This window comes from Ips typographus, linkage group LG11 (assembly GCF_016097725.1).
Source record: "Ips typographus isolate SLU linkage group LG11, UJ_Ityp_2.0, whole genome shotgun sequence".
Classification (NCBI taxonomy): Eukaryota; Metazoa; Arthropoda; class Insecta; order Coleoptera; family Curculionidae; genus Ips; species Ips typographus.
In genome coordinates this window covers 7,313,910-7,328,083 of record NC_138432.1, presented here as the reverse complement: position 1 = coordinate 7,328,083, position 14,174 = coordinate 7,313,910, and the positions used below count along the sequence as shown (strand labels likewise).

The window sequence follows — 14,174 nt, the reverse complement described above, 5'->3', positions numbered from 1 at the left end:
GAGGGTAACTTTTATCTTAACTCGATTTCGTATTTACCGCAGTCAATCCACTCATTGAATTAAGAGCGAGAAGTGTGACAAGTTGGAATCCCAGCGCGGCGAAAAAATGAGATTATTTGACACTGACCACCTCGAGGCAAGGACGAAAAAACAAAAGGAAATCTCGTTACGTCGATCCCCACAAGGATATCCAAACCTTAGTCCCGACATCCGGACAGGAACAAGATAAATTGCGATCGTTGCGTTGTTTCAGGTTTTTTTTTTGATTTGCGCGAAAAACCTGGTGTTTAGACCGTCCACCCAAACAAAAGCTGTGCGAAACTGGTTCGGGGCATTATGAAAAAAAAACAAAATTAAAACCCCTGAAACGACTTACTTTAGCTTTAATTACTACAGCGTTTCCGCTAAAGAATATTAAGCCAAAAGGCCAGAGACCCGCCTTTCTAGTGCGAGACAATGAGAGAGCGTTGTTTTCGAGGCTTTGTCCTGTGGTCCAGATCGTGATCGTGGACTCTGCACCTGGACGCTATTTGTTATAGAAATGGCGGTCAAAGGGTTCGGGGCTTCTGTTAGATCGACCGAACATAATAAGTCCTGTTTATATAGGGTCACTACTTCAATAGCTGCGACAAGAATTGATTCAATTCCTAACGTTCCTAACTTACTACACCATACAATTTGAAAATATGTTGAATGGGTAAATTGAATTATTTTTCTGCTTTAAGACACACCTCTTTGAGGTAAACAGAGAATAATTGAAAAACATTTTTCGCCCAACCAAAGTGCCTGGCCTTCGACCCTTTTAAAACTGACCACTCCCTGTACTGACCACCAGAATGCGCGGACAACCCTTACCGACAAGAGTAAATATTTTCATTGGTCAGCCCCCGGTCCGGGTAGAAAGGAAAATAAAGTGAAAGGGCGATAAGGCATGAATATCTGATAGCCCGACCAATTTGTCAGACAAGACGCGTTCTTATAGACAGTCGAAATCACAAAATTGTTTGGGGATATGGATAGAAAATTGGCTATTTTCTGGCCAATATGTATTGTAATGTATTCTTATTGGAATTTTATTGCTTTTATTGGTGTGTTTTCACGAGAACAAACATACGGACCTTTGAGATTGAGAGGACAATTAAAAATGCGAATGAAAAATCCGGTGATTGCTAATCCCCAGGGGTCGTTTATTAGAGGGTGAAGGGTTCATGGGCTCTACTCTGAAGTGTCATTACGACACTGAAAGCGTCAGAGGGGGTGGATATTCAAATGCTTTTCTTGCAGCTGTTACAACGACGTAATCAATATCCTGTTTTTTTTTTGTTACAGCAGACGCAGACGGCCAGGAACTGTCCGACGACCACCAGGACATTTTAACCTGCGGTGTTTGTCAGAAACCTTTTGCCCTCTCTGATATCGTTCGGTTTATCCAGCACAAAGTCCAGACTTGCAACAAGGAAAACTTTGGACAGTGCTACGTCAATCCGGATAGAGAACGGGACAACGATGATGGATCGCTTCCTTTAGGCACTATCAATACTAGACGGCCTAGTATATCTGCTCCTATTAGTAGTAAGAAAAGTGGTGGTAATAGGGTACATACACCACCACCAGCTAGTCCAAGGTAAGTCTCTTGTGATAATAATAAAATCTCTAGTAAAACAAAATCTCTAGTAAAAAAAACCGATTTTTTGTTATTCAAAAAAAACAAAAAGCAATGTTTTACATTTGGTCTTCTTCACAAATATTTTGATGCAGGTTGCCTGCTCCAAGTGACCTCTGCGTGGACGGTGCAGCATCATCGACGCCAAAACGAAGAGCATCATCACCGTTGACTACCTCCAGTAGTACCGATGATGGTGAAGACCACAAACCCATTATCAAACAAGAACGCATCGACACTACCACTTCTTCACCTGAAGAACATTCCCACAAGAAATCCAGGACTGAAGTTGCTGATGCTGAAAGCAACACTACTCATAGTGGTAAGTGTTGATTTTTTTATAAAAGACTGTTTTTAATATCATAGTCTGAACAACATTCCTCCAGGGAGATTTGATGTCATTACTTATGTTTTCATATAATCTATCTACTCTTGTACCATTAGGCACAAAATCTTAAAAATTAATTCAACCTAACCTAATTACCCTTTTTCTAAAGAATGGGGATCAATGTTGCTGCTCTTTGATATACCACTTTTACTACTTTGCCACAGTAAAATTAAAAGTATGAAACACTTGAAATGTACTATTTTCTGTTTGTACCTTTTTTGTGCTGGCTAGATAAATAGCTATTCCTGCACTTGTGCAATTTACTTTCTAGCTTTTTTTTGCCATTGATCCCCATAAAAACATCCTAAAACCCATTCTTTCAACACCAGGCCGTGCTTTTAAAGTTTCCACTCACGGTCAGCAGTTGGGACACAGCTTGGGCATTAGCATACGTTTAAAATGTGGCCGCGATCCGCAGCACAAAGGACCTCACGAAAGCGCGATTACTTATCATGATTTCGAGGCAGTGGGGTCGACATTTGGGGGGGCTGACATCTTGCGGTCTCCTTGAAAAGGCTCGTTTTTTTTCTGGTTTTTATTTTTGGTGGCTGTTTTTCCTGTCAATAGTTTTATTAAAACTTTTCTGGCTGTCAAACCGTCTAAACGAAAGCTTTTATTGAATGTTCTGCTGACAGTCAGGCTCCCGGACTAAAGTGACGGATTTGTTAATTTAAGAAAGTTTCTTTTGTCAAGAAAAAGACATCTACAACTGCCTTGGTTTAATACAAAAACTATTGGAAAATTCATCAAGCCTGGGGCGGCGGTTTACAGTCAGTAACAAGTGTCTAAAATAACCTTATTGTTATTCCGGCGACAACCATCCCCATATAATTTTCAGTTTCCTATTCCCCTATATTGAATTTTCAAATGGGGAACACAATACATGATTATGAATCCCGCAAATGTCATTGATAGCTTATATATCAATCACAAGGGCCGATGGCGATTCTGTTCGATTTCCACCTTGGACAAGGGTTGACACTGTTTCTGTCCCTAAGTTAACTGAATTTCGAAACATTAGTAGAAATTTTCAATTTGCACTAAATGCAAAAAAGTGTTGTTTTGGCTGGTGTCAAATATATCAATCGCCAGTTGCTCTGGAGGGTTTTAATAAATATTCGAGACAAGGGTTGACGGTTTTCTTTTAATAAAACCATTACCCTTTCACCCGTTGTCAAAAAAAAGAAGGGTGTTGGACAATTCTTGGAAATAAGCCGTTACTAATAGGATTGCTGTTTTTGTTTAGACACCCATTGTCTAATCCGATTAAATAAGCATGTACTTTCAATATGTTTGATTTTACATCACAGTAATTAATAAAGAGAGTAGTGTTTAATTTGCAAAACATCCAGTATTTTATAATTGCGTATAGCAAAATAATGATAATTTAACTAATTAATATTTTCACCGTTTAAAATAGTTATTTACATTACTAGTGGGGTATGAGCATTTTTATAGTCACGAGTGGGAGTGTTGCCACGACGAGGTCGTAGACCGAGTTGTGGTGATCACACGAGTACGTTAATTTGCCATACCCCACGGGTGATGTACAACATTTTATCTACGACCATCAGAAGCAGCGTAAAGTAAGAAGAAAATTCATATTTTGTGCAATGTGAACTATTTAGGAACGTCTCGTATATGCTTGCTACGGGTAGTTATTTGTTACCCTTAAATTTTGTCATCTACGCTGTACTGTTTTGGTGTTGTTGCTATGGTGGCCATTTGTTTCCACATATTACTTAAGCGACAATTTAACAGTGTCAGTCACAAATTTTTTAAAGTGCATTTCGTTATGAACATGTCTGAAGAACTTCCGTCAGATATTGAAGAAGCTGCCGCAAACGTGGTATTTGGCTTGTTGCCTGCCAAGTCAAAGGAGAAATATGAAAAAATGTATCAAAGTTATGTTTAAATTCAATAAACAATTACAGCAGACATTTTCATTTAAAGTTGTTTTATCGCACTAGTGCGATAAAATCGATTATTATCGCACTAGTGCGGTAAAATCGCTCATTACGTAACTCAAAATGAGCTATGTAATGAATGATTACCATGCTAGGAGTAGATAAATAAATAAATATAATAATATTTTTTTTATTTAAAATTATAAATTAAAATTCAGTAACTTGTCTGTACTCGAAAGGAATCTATTTAGTACAATTGAATATATCTGGATGAAGAATTTTAGTGTCTTTTATAAATTGGATACATTTTTGTTTTGCAATCAATAAACATAACACAATTTTTACAAAAACATTTTTGTACATTATTTTTGAAGAAAATTAAATAGGAAAATGCGTTTAATGAAAAAAGGGATATCTTGACTATACTATCATTATTTCAAAACTGAAAAAATCCATTTTTAACTTGCCAAAGTCTAAAAAAGTTAGCTAATTAGAAGCTATTTCCTAAGAAAAATTTCAACTATTTTTTAATCCGAAATTTAGCTGAATTATGGAATCAGTCAGGTGGTTTTAAAAAGGCAATTCTTAACGATAGAATAATGTTTAACCAAAACCAGAATTGCTTGGAAACGGTCACGTGACTAAAAATCCATTTTTGAATTGCTAAGGTATAAAAATTCAAAGTTAGCTAGTTAGTAGCTATTTTCTAAGCCAAAATTCAGTTAAATTCTCAAATCAGTCACGTGACAGTCAGAAGGCAATTCTTAAAGATAGAATAATGGCAAACCAAAACCACAAAGATATTTAGTAGCTGTTTTCTAAACCAAAGAAAACGAAAATCAATATGGACACCATGGACATCAACATGGATTTTGCCTCGAAAACGGTAATTCAGGAAATGACAAAGTTCTATTAAAATTAATTAGTTATTTAATTTTATTCATTTTGAAACCACAAAATGATTTTAAGTTTGTCATTCATTAAATAAAACAATCAAAACTGTATAAATAGAAAATGATTTAATTTTAATACTGGAAATTTTGACTAACTTACTGGGTGTTCAGTTTGTCTCACTTTTCTGGATAGTCTTAGTAATTACTATTTCTACTGCCTATTCTATTAGTATTTGCAGGTCCTTGTATATTTTTCCAGATAATCAACCGTTTTCAAACTGATCATCCACCTTGTTTATGCTGACAGATTAATTAAAAATTACTGTATATTTTTTTTTCATAACCCCAATACTGCTTTTCAATATTATCTGAATCAAATTTCTTTTTTTTTATTATTGGATTTAATCTTTTCAATTTCACTCCTTAATAATCTCACTCCTTTTGATGAGATTGAAGAGATAATCGTTTTACGTACCTCATCCGTACGATATAAAAAAAAAAACAAGAAAAGGATACGCGTGCTGTAACAAGCTGCTTAACATGTCCGAATAGGGTTATTTAATCATCGTGCAAGGCACACGTATACCGGTTTTAAATGCGTTCTCATCTGTGCATCTAAATTATTAACGCGCGAGCTACCCATCTTTTTTCAACCCGTGCCATCCTCCCTGCAGTCGTGTGGACAAGACAAGGTGATTTGAATAATTAGCCCTTTAGGGTTGTGCACGTACATCCCTTTTTCCGCACAAAAAAATAGAAGAAAAGGTAATGCATCTGTTCCGTAAACCGTCACATAAATAATTAAAATAGTTAATGCTTCATTGAAAAAGAGTGTTTGACAGAGTTGTTCTGTCAAAACATTGATGTTTCTTCAAATAACTTTGCTGCTCTGGCACACCATTTTTACTTATAGACATTGCAGAAAAGTGAATTTTCAAGCAGATTAGAAGTTTAGAAGAAAAATATAAGTGAGTCAGAGCTATTGTCCAGTTAACCCTGTGCCACATGTCACCCTTTTAATGTCCTCTAATAGAACCGTCCAGGCGTATAAAAAAGTTTAAAGTTCTTTAATCCCCATGGGGGATGATAATAACGTCGATGGTCATCAAGTATTGTGGGACATGTGTCCCAGCGGGATACCAAAAACAAAAGATCGACAATTGCGCCAGATGACAGACCGCCGATAATGTTAGAACCATACGAAATTGATTATTAATAGTTGAACTATATGACGGTAATAGAGGCAGAGGAGGGGCAGTTCGTAACATTGATATTTGCAATTGCGCTCATAAAAATTCAAACCGTAAATCACACCGGTCGTGTTTCGCATTTTTCTTGACCCGGGCGGTAAAAACACATTTCGGAACCGGCCTTAAATCTTTAGACTTAAATAAGGGTGTGGGAGTGCCCCTTGAATACGAGATACGGCTTTGGACAGACCACAAAAGAAACGCGGGCTTAAAAATTTGAATATCGCGGTCATTCCGGTCTTATCTTTGGCATTAGGGATATAATCTTTGTAGATGTTGTTTGACGGATGGCCTCTAAAGCTTCTTTAAATAGAATGCTCGGCCCCGGGTGTAAAAATATTAAAGTTTTATGTTGACACCGGGGACTTGCTTCAGTTCATAACTCACAGGCGGCTCGTTAAAGTTATCAATGGCAAATTTCCGAATTTATTACCTCACCAAATAAAAAAATGCTTTCATGTTTATCTGAAAACTTACAATACAACAATCATCACACAAATTAACATAAAGAAACGTCAAATAGAATGAAAAGTAATATCATCTTAATACGGAGTGTCACATTAATTAGGAATTCTGCAAGCAAATAATGATATCAAAAGAATCCACAATCCTAGATTCTCCCCAAGAGAGCTATGAAACTAGTTTCCTGGTAATATGTTTTAAAGAAATACCAAAAATATGACATATTATAACATAATTAATTTAGTAGTAAATACTAAAGTCAATAATCTGTTATCCTTTGAAAATATACACTTTTGAATTCCAAGAAGAAGATATGTCAAAGTTTCATTGATAAACAAACTTGAGTGAATGTTTAACTGTTATTTTTAGATAAAAATTAAAAGATAATTTAAAATTTGACATATTTTAAGACGGTTTAATGTAATTTTGGTTAATGTTCAGTTGTAAAACTTTATTTAAGTACCTATGCATTGAAATTCAAATTTACATAGAAACGTAGCGTCATTAACAAAACTTAACTTCAAAAGGTGCTTTGTTGTAGAATATTTAAAAACTTTCGGAAGTCAATGTATAGAGAAAATCAAAGATGAGTCCGAGAATCTCAAAAACCGCAAAAGTTCTTCTGTCGGTAAAATTGAAGCAAATATTCGAATACCAAAATCTTAATTTCTCTGTAGCTGCTATTGGATTTTCTTAAATTTGAAATTAACATGTAAAACACGCTAAATGTGCACCTATTATTAATGATGATGAATTTTTGTTTACTTTTTTACTCTTCTCTCAACTTATTTCATTACTCATCTCAAAACTGAAAAATTGGTTTTACAACACTTACATTATCTTAAACTTTCAATTTGGCTTAATAAAGCCTAGCATTCTATGTTTTTTTTTAATTCGGAACCTAGTGCCCAAACTAAGGAAAATTCAGAAATAAAGCAGAACACTATCTGAGTTATGAAAATTTTAAGAGCATCTGGATGGTATCTGAATTATAGTTGACTATTTCTGAACTACTCCATTATCAAACTTGATATGCTATTAAACTGGTATCCCATTTTTAAATATATGTGCACATTGCAATTGTGCAGGACAATATAACGTTCCAGAATACCGAAATCCCAATATTAATGTCGAACAAACGAGCCTTCTATTAATCAAGCGTGGTGTTTCTCTAGTATATCTCACACAAGACATATAGGAATTTGGTCTGCACTCGGATCCGCATTACTTACACCGAAAAAGGAACAATAGGGAAGAAACGTCGCCGAGTCAATTCATCATTTTCCATATCGCGGGACATCTGACATAATCGGTAGGAACCATGGATAAATGCACAAATCTGAGGTCAGAATTGCGGCTAGAACAGACGACAATCGGATGTCGAACATAATGACGGGCACGGTGATACGCAGCTTCTTTTCTCTGTCGCTAAAGCGATTGTTCTCGGCCGGTAATTTAGCGAATCGATCGCGCCTTAAATTGAAGTCCCTTTCGAAGACGACCGGACGCACGCCCGTGGAACCGGAAAAATTAAGAACTCTTCCTTAGCATATTTCTCCGTTGGTCGTTAAACTGTCTGCCACTGGTCCATCCAGCATCCGCGCATATGGTCTCATTGAGAAGGCGCGTCACGTAATGCACACCCTGTGGACTGTGAATTTCCAACGCAAACGTCCGAGCAATATTTCATTTCCGATTTTTCACTGTATTATCCCGCCCGACGGCGCCCGACCGGGGGCGTAATGGCTTGCCGACATCTGATAGCCCATGTGACCGCGAAAACGACCCCGTTATGTTTGCAAAAAGGTAATTTTCCCTTAGATCTTTCTTTTAATAACGCCGGCCTCAATACAAAACGACATTTACCAACAATTACCATAAGTGTCTTTTGAACATACCGCGAAACTATCACTTAAATCATAAATAACAACACGATGCACGATGCTGAACTTCTAAGGTGTGCGTATTTTAATAAACATACAATGCAACTTATTAACATCTAGAAGACATTCCTTCCCAAGTCTCGCAAATTGACGAGCATCTCTTGACATCCATTTACTTTGTTTCAGAACCAAGCAACTACGTCTGCTCTACATGTAAAGCGAGACTTCATTCTGCATGGCGGCTAGTTCAACACGTCCAGCATTCACATGGTATCAAGATCTACGTGGAATCGTCCCCGGGATCTTCAAAGTGCAACAACAACCATTCCTCGAGCTCAGCGTCCAGTAGTTCTTCAGGATGTTCTTCTGCAGCTTCTGGAACAGTGCCACCTCCCGTTCCTAATATGCGACATCCCTTGTTACCTCCTCCCGATTTGCACAATCCGTTTGGGGTGAGCGGCCTGCTCAGGTTACCTTTGCCGCCAATGAGCCACGGAATAAATCCCAACATTCCTCCAGCTCCTCTTTTTTCGAGACCTGAACATCACTACCGCATCGATCAGTTGGTGAGCGAGCAGTTTAGACATCACGGTTTGAATTTAGCGGCTGCTGCAGCTGCAGTTGCAGCCCAACCGCACAGTTTTCCATCTCCAGTGACGGAAAGGTCTAGTTCGGTCACTAGTTTACCACCAATGGATCGCAGCACACCAAACCAGCCATTAAAACTTGAACCACAGCTGGATTTTTACTCACAGCGGTTGAGAGCATTAGCAGGAACAACAAGTCCTGGGGTAGCACAGGCGAGCTCCCCGAGCCCCAGGAAGCTTTCACCGCCTTTTACAAGTCCCTCGCCCTCGCAAGTGCCACAAACCATTATTCCAAACAATAACACGAGCTCGTCGAGCAGCACTGGCAACCCAGTAGGCAATATCAACAATAACAACAGTACAAATAGCGGGAATAGTGGCAATAGTTCTAGCAGACCTCCTAGTGTATCTCCCCCCAACAAAAATACCGGAGATGACCATTTAGTGAACACCCCCAGATCTGCTTCAACTCCACCCGGAAAACCGGGATCACCAAGAAACTCTTCTTTAGCAGACGCTGTCCACGCTTGTGATTACTGTGGGAAAAAGTTTAGATTCCAAAATAATATGGAAGTTCACAGAAGGTCCCACACAGGAGAGTTGCCTTACAAATGCACAGTTTGCGATCAGGCGTACGCAGGCAGCAGTAAACTAAAAAGGCACATGAAAGTTCACAGAACGCCTGAAGATCGTACTAGCAATGCCGGTTCGTTAGAAACGTTGGACGGTGAAGAAAGCGAGGAAGAGGAAGACATCGAGGAAGAAGAAGACGACGAAGAGGAGATGGAGCCCGAAGATGAAGAGGCCGAAGACCTAAGCGTTCCAAGTCAGGGTTCAAAAAACGTGCATCCTAACCAAGCTTCTCTAGTAGGTGAACTAATGGACAAGTTTGGTTTAAGTAATATAGCGCAATACAGTGAAGCTTACAAACAGGCCTTGCAAGAAAGCAACTCTGCTTTGAAATTGCAAATGCAAGCCAGCAAAGACAGAGACAATAACAACACATCTCTGGCCACGCAGCTGAAAATCCGAGAAGAGTTTGCCAAAGGGCTGCTAGTAGGGCCTCATCCACAACCATTACCACTTTTCCCTCAATTCAACGACACTTATGAAGCAACGAAACGATTGAAACTGGATTTGGAACGAAACGACTGGTGGCTGCCTGGACTACCCCGAGAAAATAAAGGGATACCAGGACCCAGTTCCTTGCTTCCTAATCCACTTCTGAAAAAAGAATCGAGACGCAACGACACTTGTGAGTTTTGCGGAAAAGTGTTTAAGAACTGCTCGAACTTAACGGTGCATCGGCGTTCGCACACCGGCGAAAAACCGTACAAATGTGAACTGTGTTCCTATGCATGCGCGCAAAGTTCCAAACTAACCAGGCACATGAAAACGCACGGACGAGTGGGAAAAGACGTTTACCGGTGCCGGTTCTGTGAAATGCCATTCTCGGTTCCATCCACCCTGGAAAAGCACATGAGAAAGTGCGTGGTCAATCAAGGTAAAGGCCACTTGTTAAGCAGCATGCCCATGTTAAGTGGCGACGAGGACTCCTCGACTAGCATCGCTTCCAAAGAAGCCACCACATGACTTTTTCCTTGGGGCGGAATACCCAGGTTCCCTGCCCCACCACCCAGTTTAACGTACTAGTCTCCTATTCAATGTCTTAGGAAATGTTGTTGATGTACCTACTACAGTCTGTGAGTATGTTCTCACGGTGAGAGTTACCATGCTGGAGCTCTTCTGATATCTACAAAATCACTTTCTATTTAAACGTAGTATGTGCAGGTGATTTGTAGTTGGCTCCAGTTGTACCGACCAAGTAATGTTAAACTAATGTGAAAAAAGTTTCCAGACACTTAAAGAAGAGAAAATCATTAACTAAACTTCTCTCATCATCTGACTTATTTCTGATGTGTGTCAATAGCACTAAACGCCTTTGAAAAAGCAATTTTTCTTGTTTTAAAATGACGAGTTTTCAAAAATGAGCTAGAAAATAGAAAAGTCTGCGACCACCTAGTGGGTAGTTTGTGATTGGTGAAAAAAAGTCACATCTACGAACAGTTTTTAATTTAACAGAAAACTAATTTTAAGTTAAAGAGCTTTTTTTGCATTATTTTACATTACGAATTTAATATATTTATTGGAATATGAAAAAATTCTATGTTGTTGTTTTGTGTCTTTTTACCAACTTTTGGAAGTCTGGAAGAACTGGAGACTGAGCTACTTTTACCATATGTGATACTTCTGTATGAACAATTGTTGGGAAATTCTTACAGCTTCCAGTTTTTCCTTAAAAAAAAAACACAAAACAGATTTTGTTGTATTTGTGAAAATTAACCTTTCACGCAAAGCCCTTTTATTAAAAACGGAAGGTGTTTGTTCTTTTGTAACCCATACCAAAGCAATGTTTTTTATTATCCTTATTATTGAGTTTATCAATTTGTATTTGTATTATTCGTAGTTAGATTAAGTTTTTGTTATTTGAGACTGAGGGTTGCGTTTAAGATTCGAATTGTACCGAAAAACCAGCCAGTACTTAAAGCAATCCGAATTTTATCAGCCCAATGTACATTCCCTATCATATCATTTTTTGGCCAGTATGACATAGGTTATGACTGTAAATAGTATTTATTAAAAATTGCAGTATTTTATGTGAAACTATACTTAAGGATTACTTAATATACTTAAGAATGTATAGTATTATTATCATTTTGTGTACAGTACACGTTTTCCAAGTTGGTGTTAGATATGAAAAACTACTTAACAAATAGCAACCGATCCAGGGTCATAGTAAGGTTTCTGCTTCTACAAATCTATCGCAAGAGAACTGGTATAGGTTTAAAATCGTAAACATTTTCGTCTAGAATAATGTAGTATGTATACGAATTTGTCATCTAACTCATTGTCATTGAAGATAATTGTTTTTTTTTTGTTTCAGTAGTAAATTGTAAATTTGAACTTTAATTGTCTAAATCTTCAATGACACTTCTCTAATAAGAAAACTGTTAGTGTTGAATAAATTAGTTGACCGAGGACCAGGGTTTCTACTTAACGGCCAGTTTACCTTTATACCGACAGTTTACCATAAATATACACAACAGGCGCTTATTTTCACATCACTCTGTAGAGTACTTCAGTTGCTTACGTTATCGAGTCAATCAAAGTTTATCTGAGTTCTCTACAATTAGTTAGAATGTAAGAATCAAAATCAAAATTCAATATTTGTTGATCTCATTGTAGCGCGGTCAGAAATGATTTCGGAATAGTGTTGAATTGCGGTTGATTTTGTATGTTTCCAGAAAAAAAAGTTGTTTCGAATATTTTTCTCAACGGACATACGACGTAGCACTGCGATGCTACATTGAGAAATGTTTAATATAAAAAGTGTTCCTAAGCTGATTACCTATTTCAGTGTGTATTTAAATAAAATCTATTACAAACTTAAAATTTTGTTTTAATTATTCTTAAAAACCCTTAAAGATTGTTGTGTTGTTGTAGTAAGGCACATACCAAATCTGTCAAATAATCAGAGTTCTACCAAATCTGAAAACATAGTTTTTAAAAGTCTTAGTAATAACATTTGTTTTATAAAGGCAGAAAAGAAGAGTGGAAGAATATGTTGAAATAATTGAGCTGGCTAATTGCACCGAAACTCTAAAAGGTGACTGTCTATTTGATTTTAAAACTCAAACATATGTTAAAGAAGAGTTAAGTGGAAAATATATTGAAATAATTGAGCTCACTAAGTGTCCGGGTATTTTAGAAGAAGACTGACTGATTGCTTTCAAAAGCCAAACCTATTTTAAGGAAGAATTAAGTTCTATAAAGTCAGAAAAGAAGAGTGAGCAAATGTGTTGAACTAATTGACCTGGAAGGCTATCTAATCAATTTTGAATCGAAACTTCAGAGAAGAAGAATGCAAGCATGGGTTGAAATTATTGAGCTGGCTAATTGCCTCAAAATTCTGAAAGAAGACTAACTTAACGATTTAAAGCCAAACATATTTTTAAAAAAATTGTTCTTTTAGCGTTAGAGAAAAAGAGTGGATTTTGTATTACCAAATTTTCGGTAATTGGGAGAATTTTTGATACATGGTATATGTCCTAAAATAATAATAAGACAGCTTCTAAGAAAATATATCCTAATTTACCTATAAACTGTGGGAGCTTTTTCAGTATTTTAAAAAAGTCTTACCACTTTGAAGACATTTTAACATTACTAAGACAGTTGCAACATTATTATTTTCAATAACAAAAATTGATTAAAACATTATACTGTTTTATAGAAACAGTAATCCGAGGAAATAAGCATACCAAGTTAAATAAAATCGTCTGACTGATCCAGCTCGAGCTTTCACCCTTCGTAGACTTAATAAGTTCTAAAACTACGGTCCGCTCTCCCCGAAGCTCAAATTTCAAATCTACCCCTCTGCTCTGCTACCCTTTAGTATTTATAGCGCCCTCTAGCCCGTCAGTATCAAACTAAACCACTTATAGCCCGAAATTCATTCACGTAGAGATGGCGCTGTATGCAGTAAGGGTATTCAATTTAACTTTGACACCGTGAAAAAGGTGTTCTGTTTATTGAGGGGTGACCTGCCCACCAGGTGAACACCATGACAGACTGTAGATGTCGCCACAATTTGGTAGATTAAAATGGTAGAATCTCGAAAAGTGATTTGCCTAGTCAAATTGATCATTCTTTTTGTATTTAGTTATTTAATAAATATATTTTATAAGGAAAAACATAATATAATGTTCCTACTTCTAAATTATAAATATAACCAGAATAGTTTCACTGCTCTTGTCTAATGATTTTAATTAAGTAAATGGTTTCCTTGGAACAGTTTAGAAAAAAGGGAAGTTTGCGGAATGTTAGAACAAAACCTTAGTAATATTTATTATAAAAGGTAAACGGGCACCATATTCAAATATTATGGTTACCACATTAAACTTTTATTTTATTTTCTAATATCTTAGTTGAACTGCTTTACGTACGTAAAAAATCCTTTAGGATTAGTGTCCAAACCTCCAAAAGCTGAGAAAAATTTGTGAGAAATCATTATTTTTCCACTATTGTTTAGGACAACTAAAATGTGCTTGAATTTTTTACTCATCAATTTTGATTAATACGGT

At 36.9% G+C, this 14,174-nt stretch overlaps 1 protein-coding gene across 3 annotated transcripts in view; it reads left to right on the top strand.

The window, feature by feature from the left end:
• Cph (BCL11 transcription factor chronophage) overlaps positions 1-12,486 on the top strand; it is a 29,429-nt gene extending 16,943 nt beyond the window's left edge. For 2 of the 3 annotated variants that reach the window (XM_081989041.1, XM_081989043.1), the window contains exons 2-4: positions 1,330-1,624; positions 1,759-1,985; positions 8,633-12,486. In XM_081989041.1, the coding sequence (XP_081845167.1) occupies positions 1,330-1,624; positions 1,759-1,985; positions 8,633-10,626 (2,516 nt within the window). In that variant the 3' untranslated portion in view covers positions 10,627-12,486. The remainder of the gene's footprint in view (positions 1-1,329; positions 1,625-1,758; positions 1,986-8,632) is intronic. The other variant, XM_081989042.1, reaches the window with a different exon arrangement.
• Positions 12,487-14,174: the final 1,688 nt, after the last annotated feature.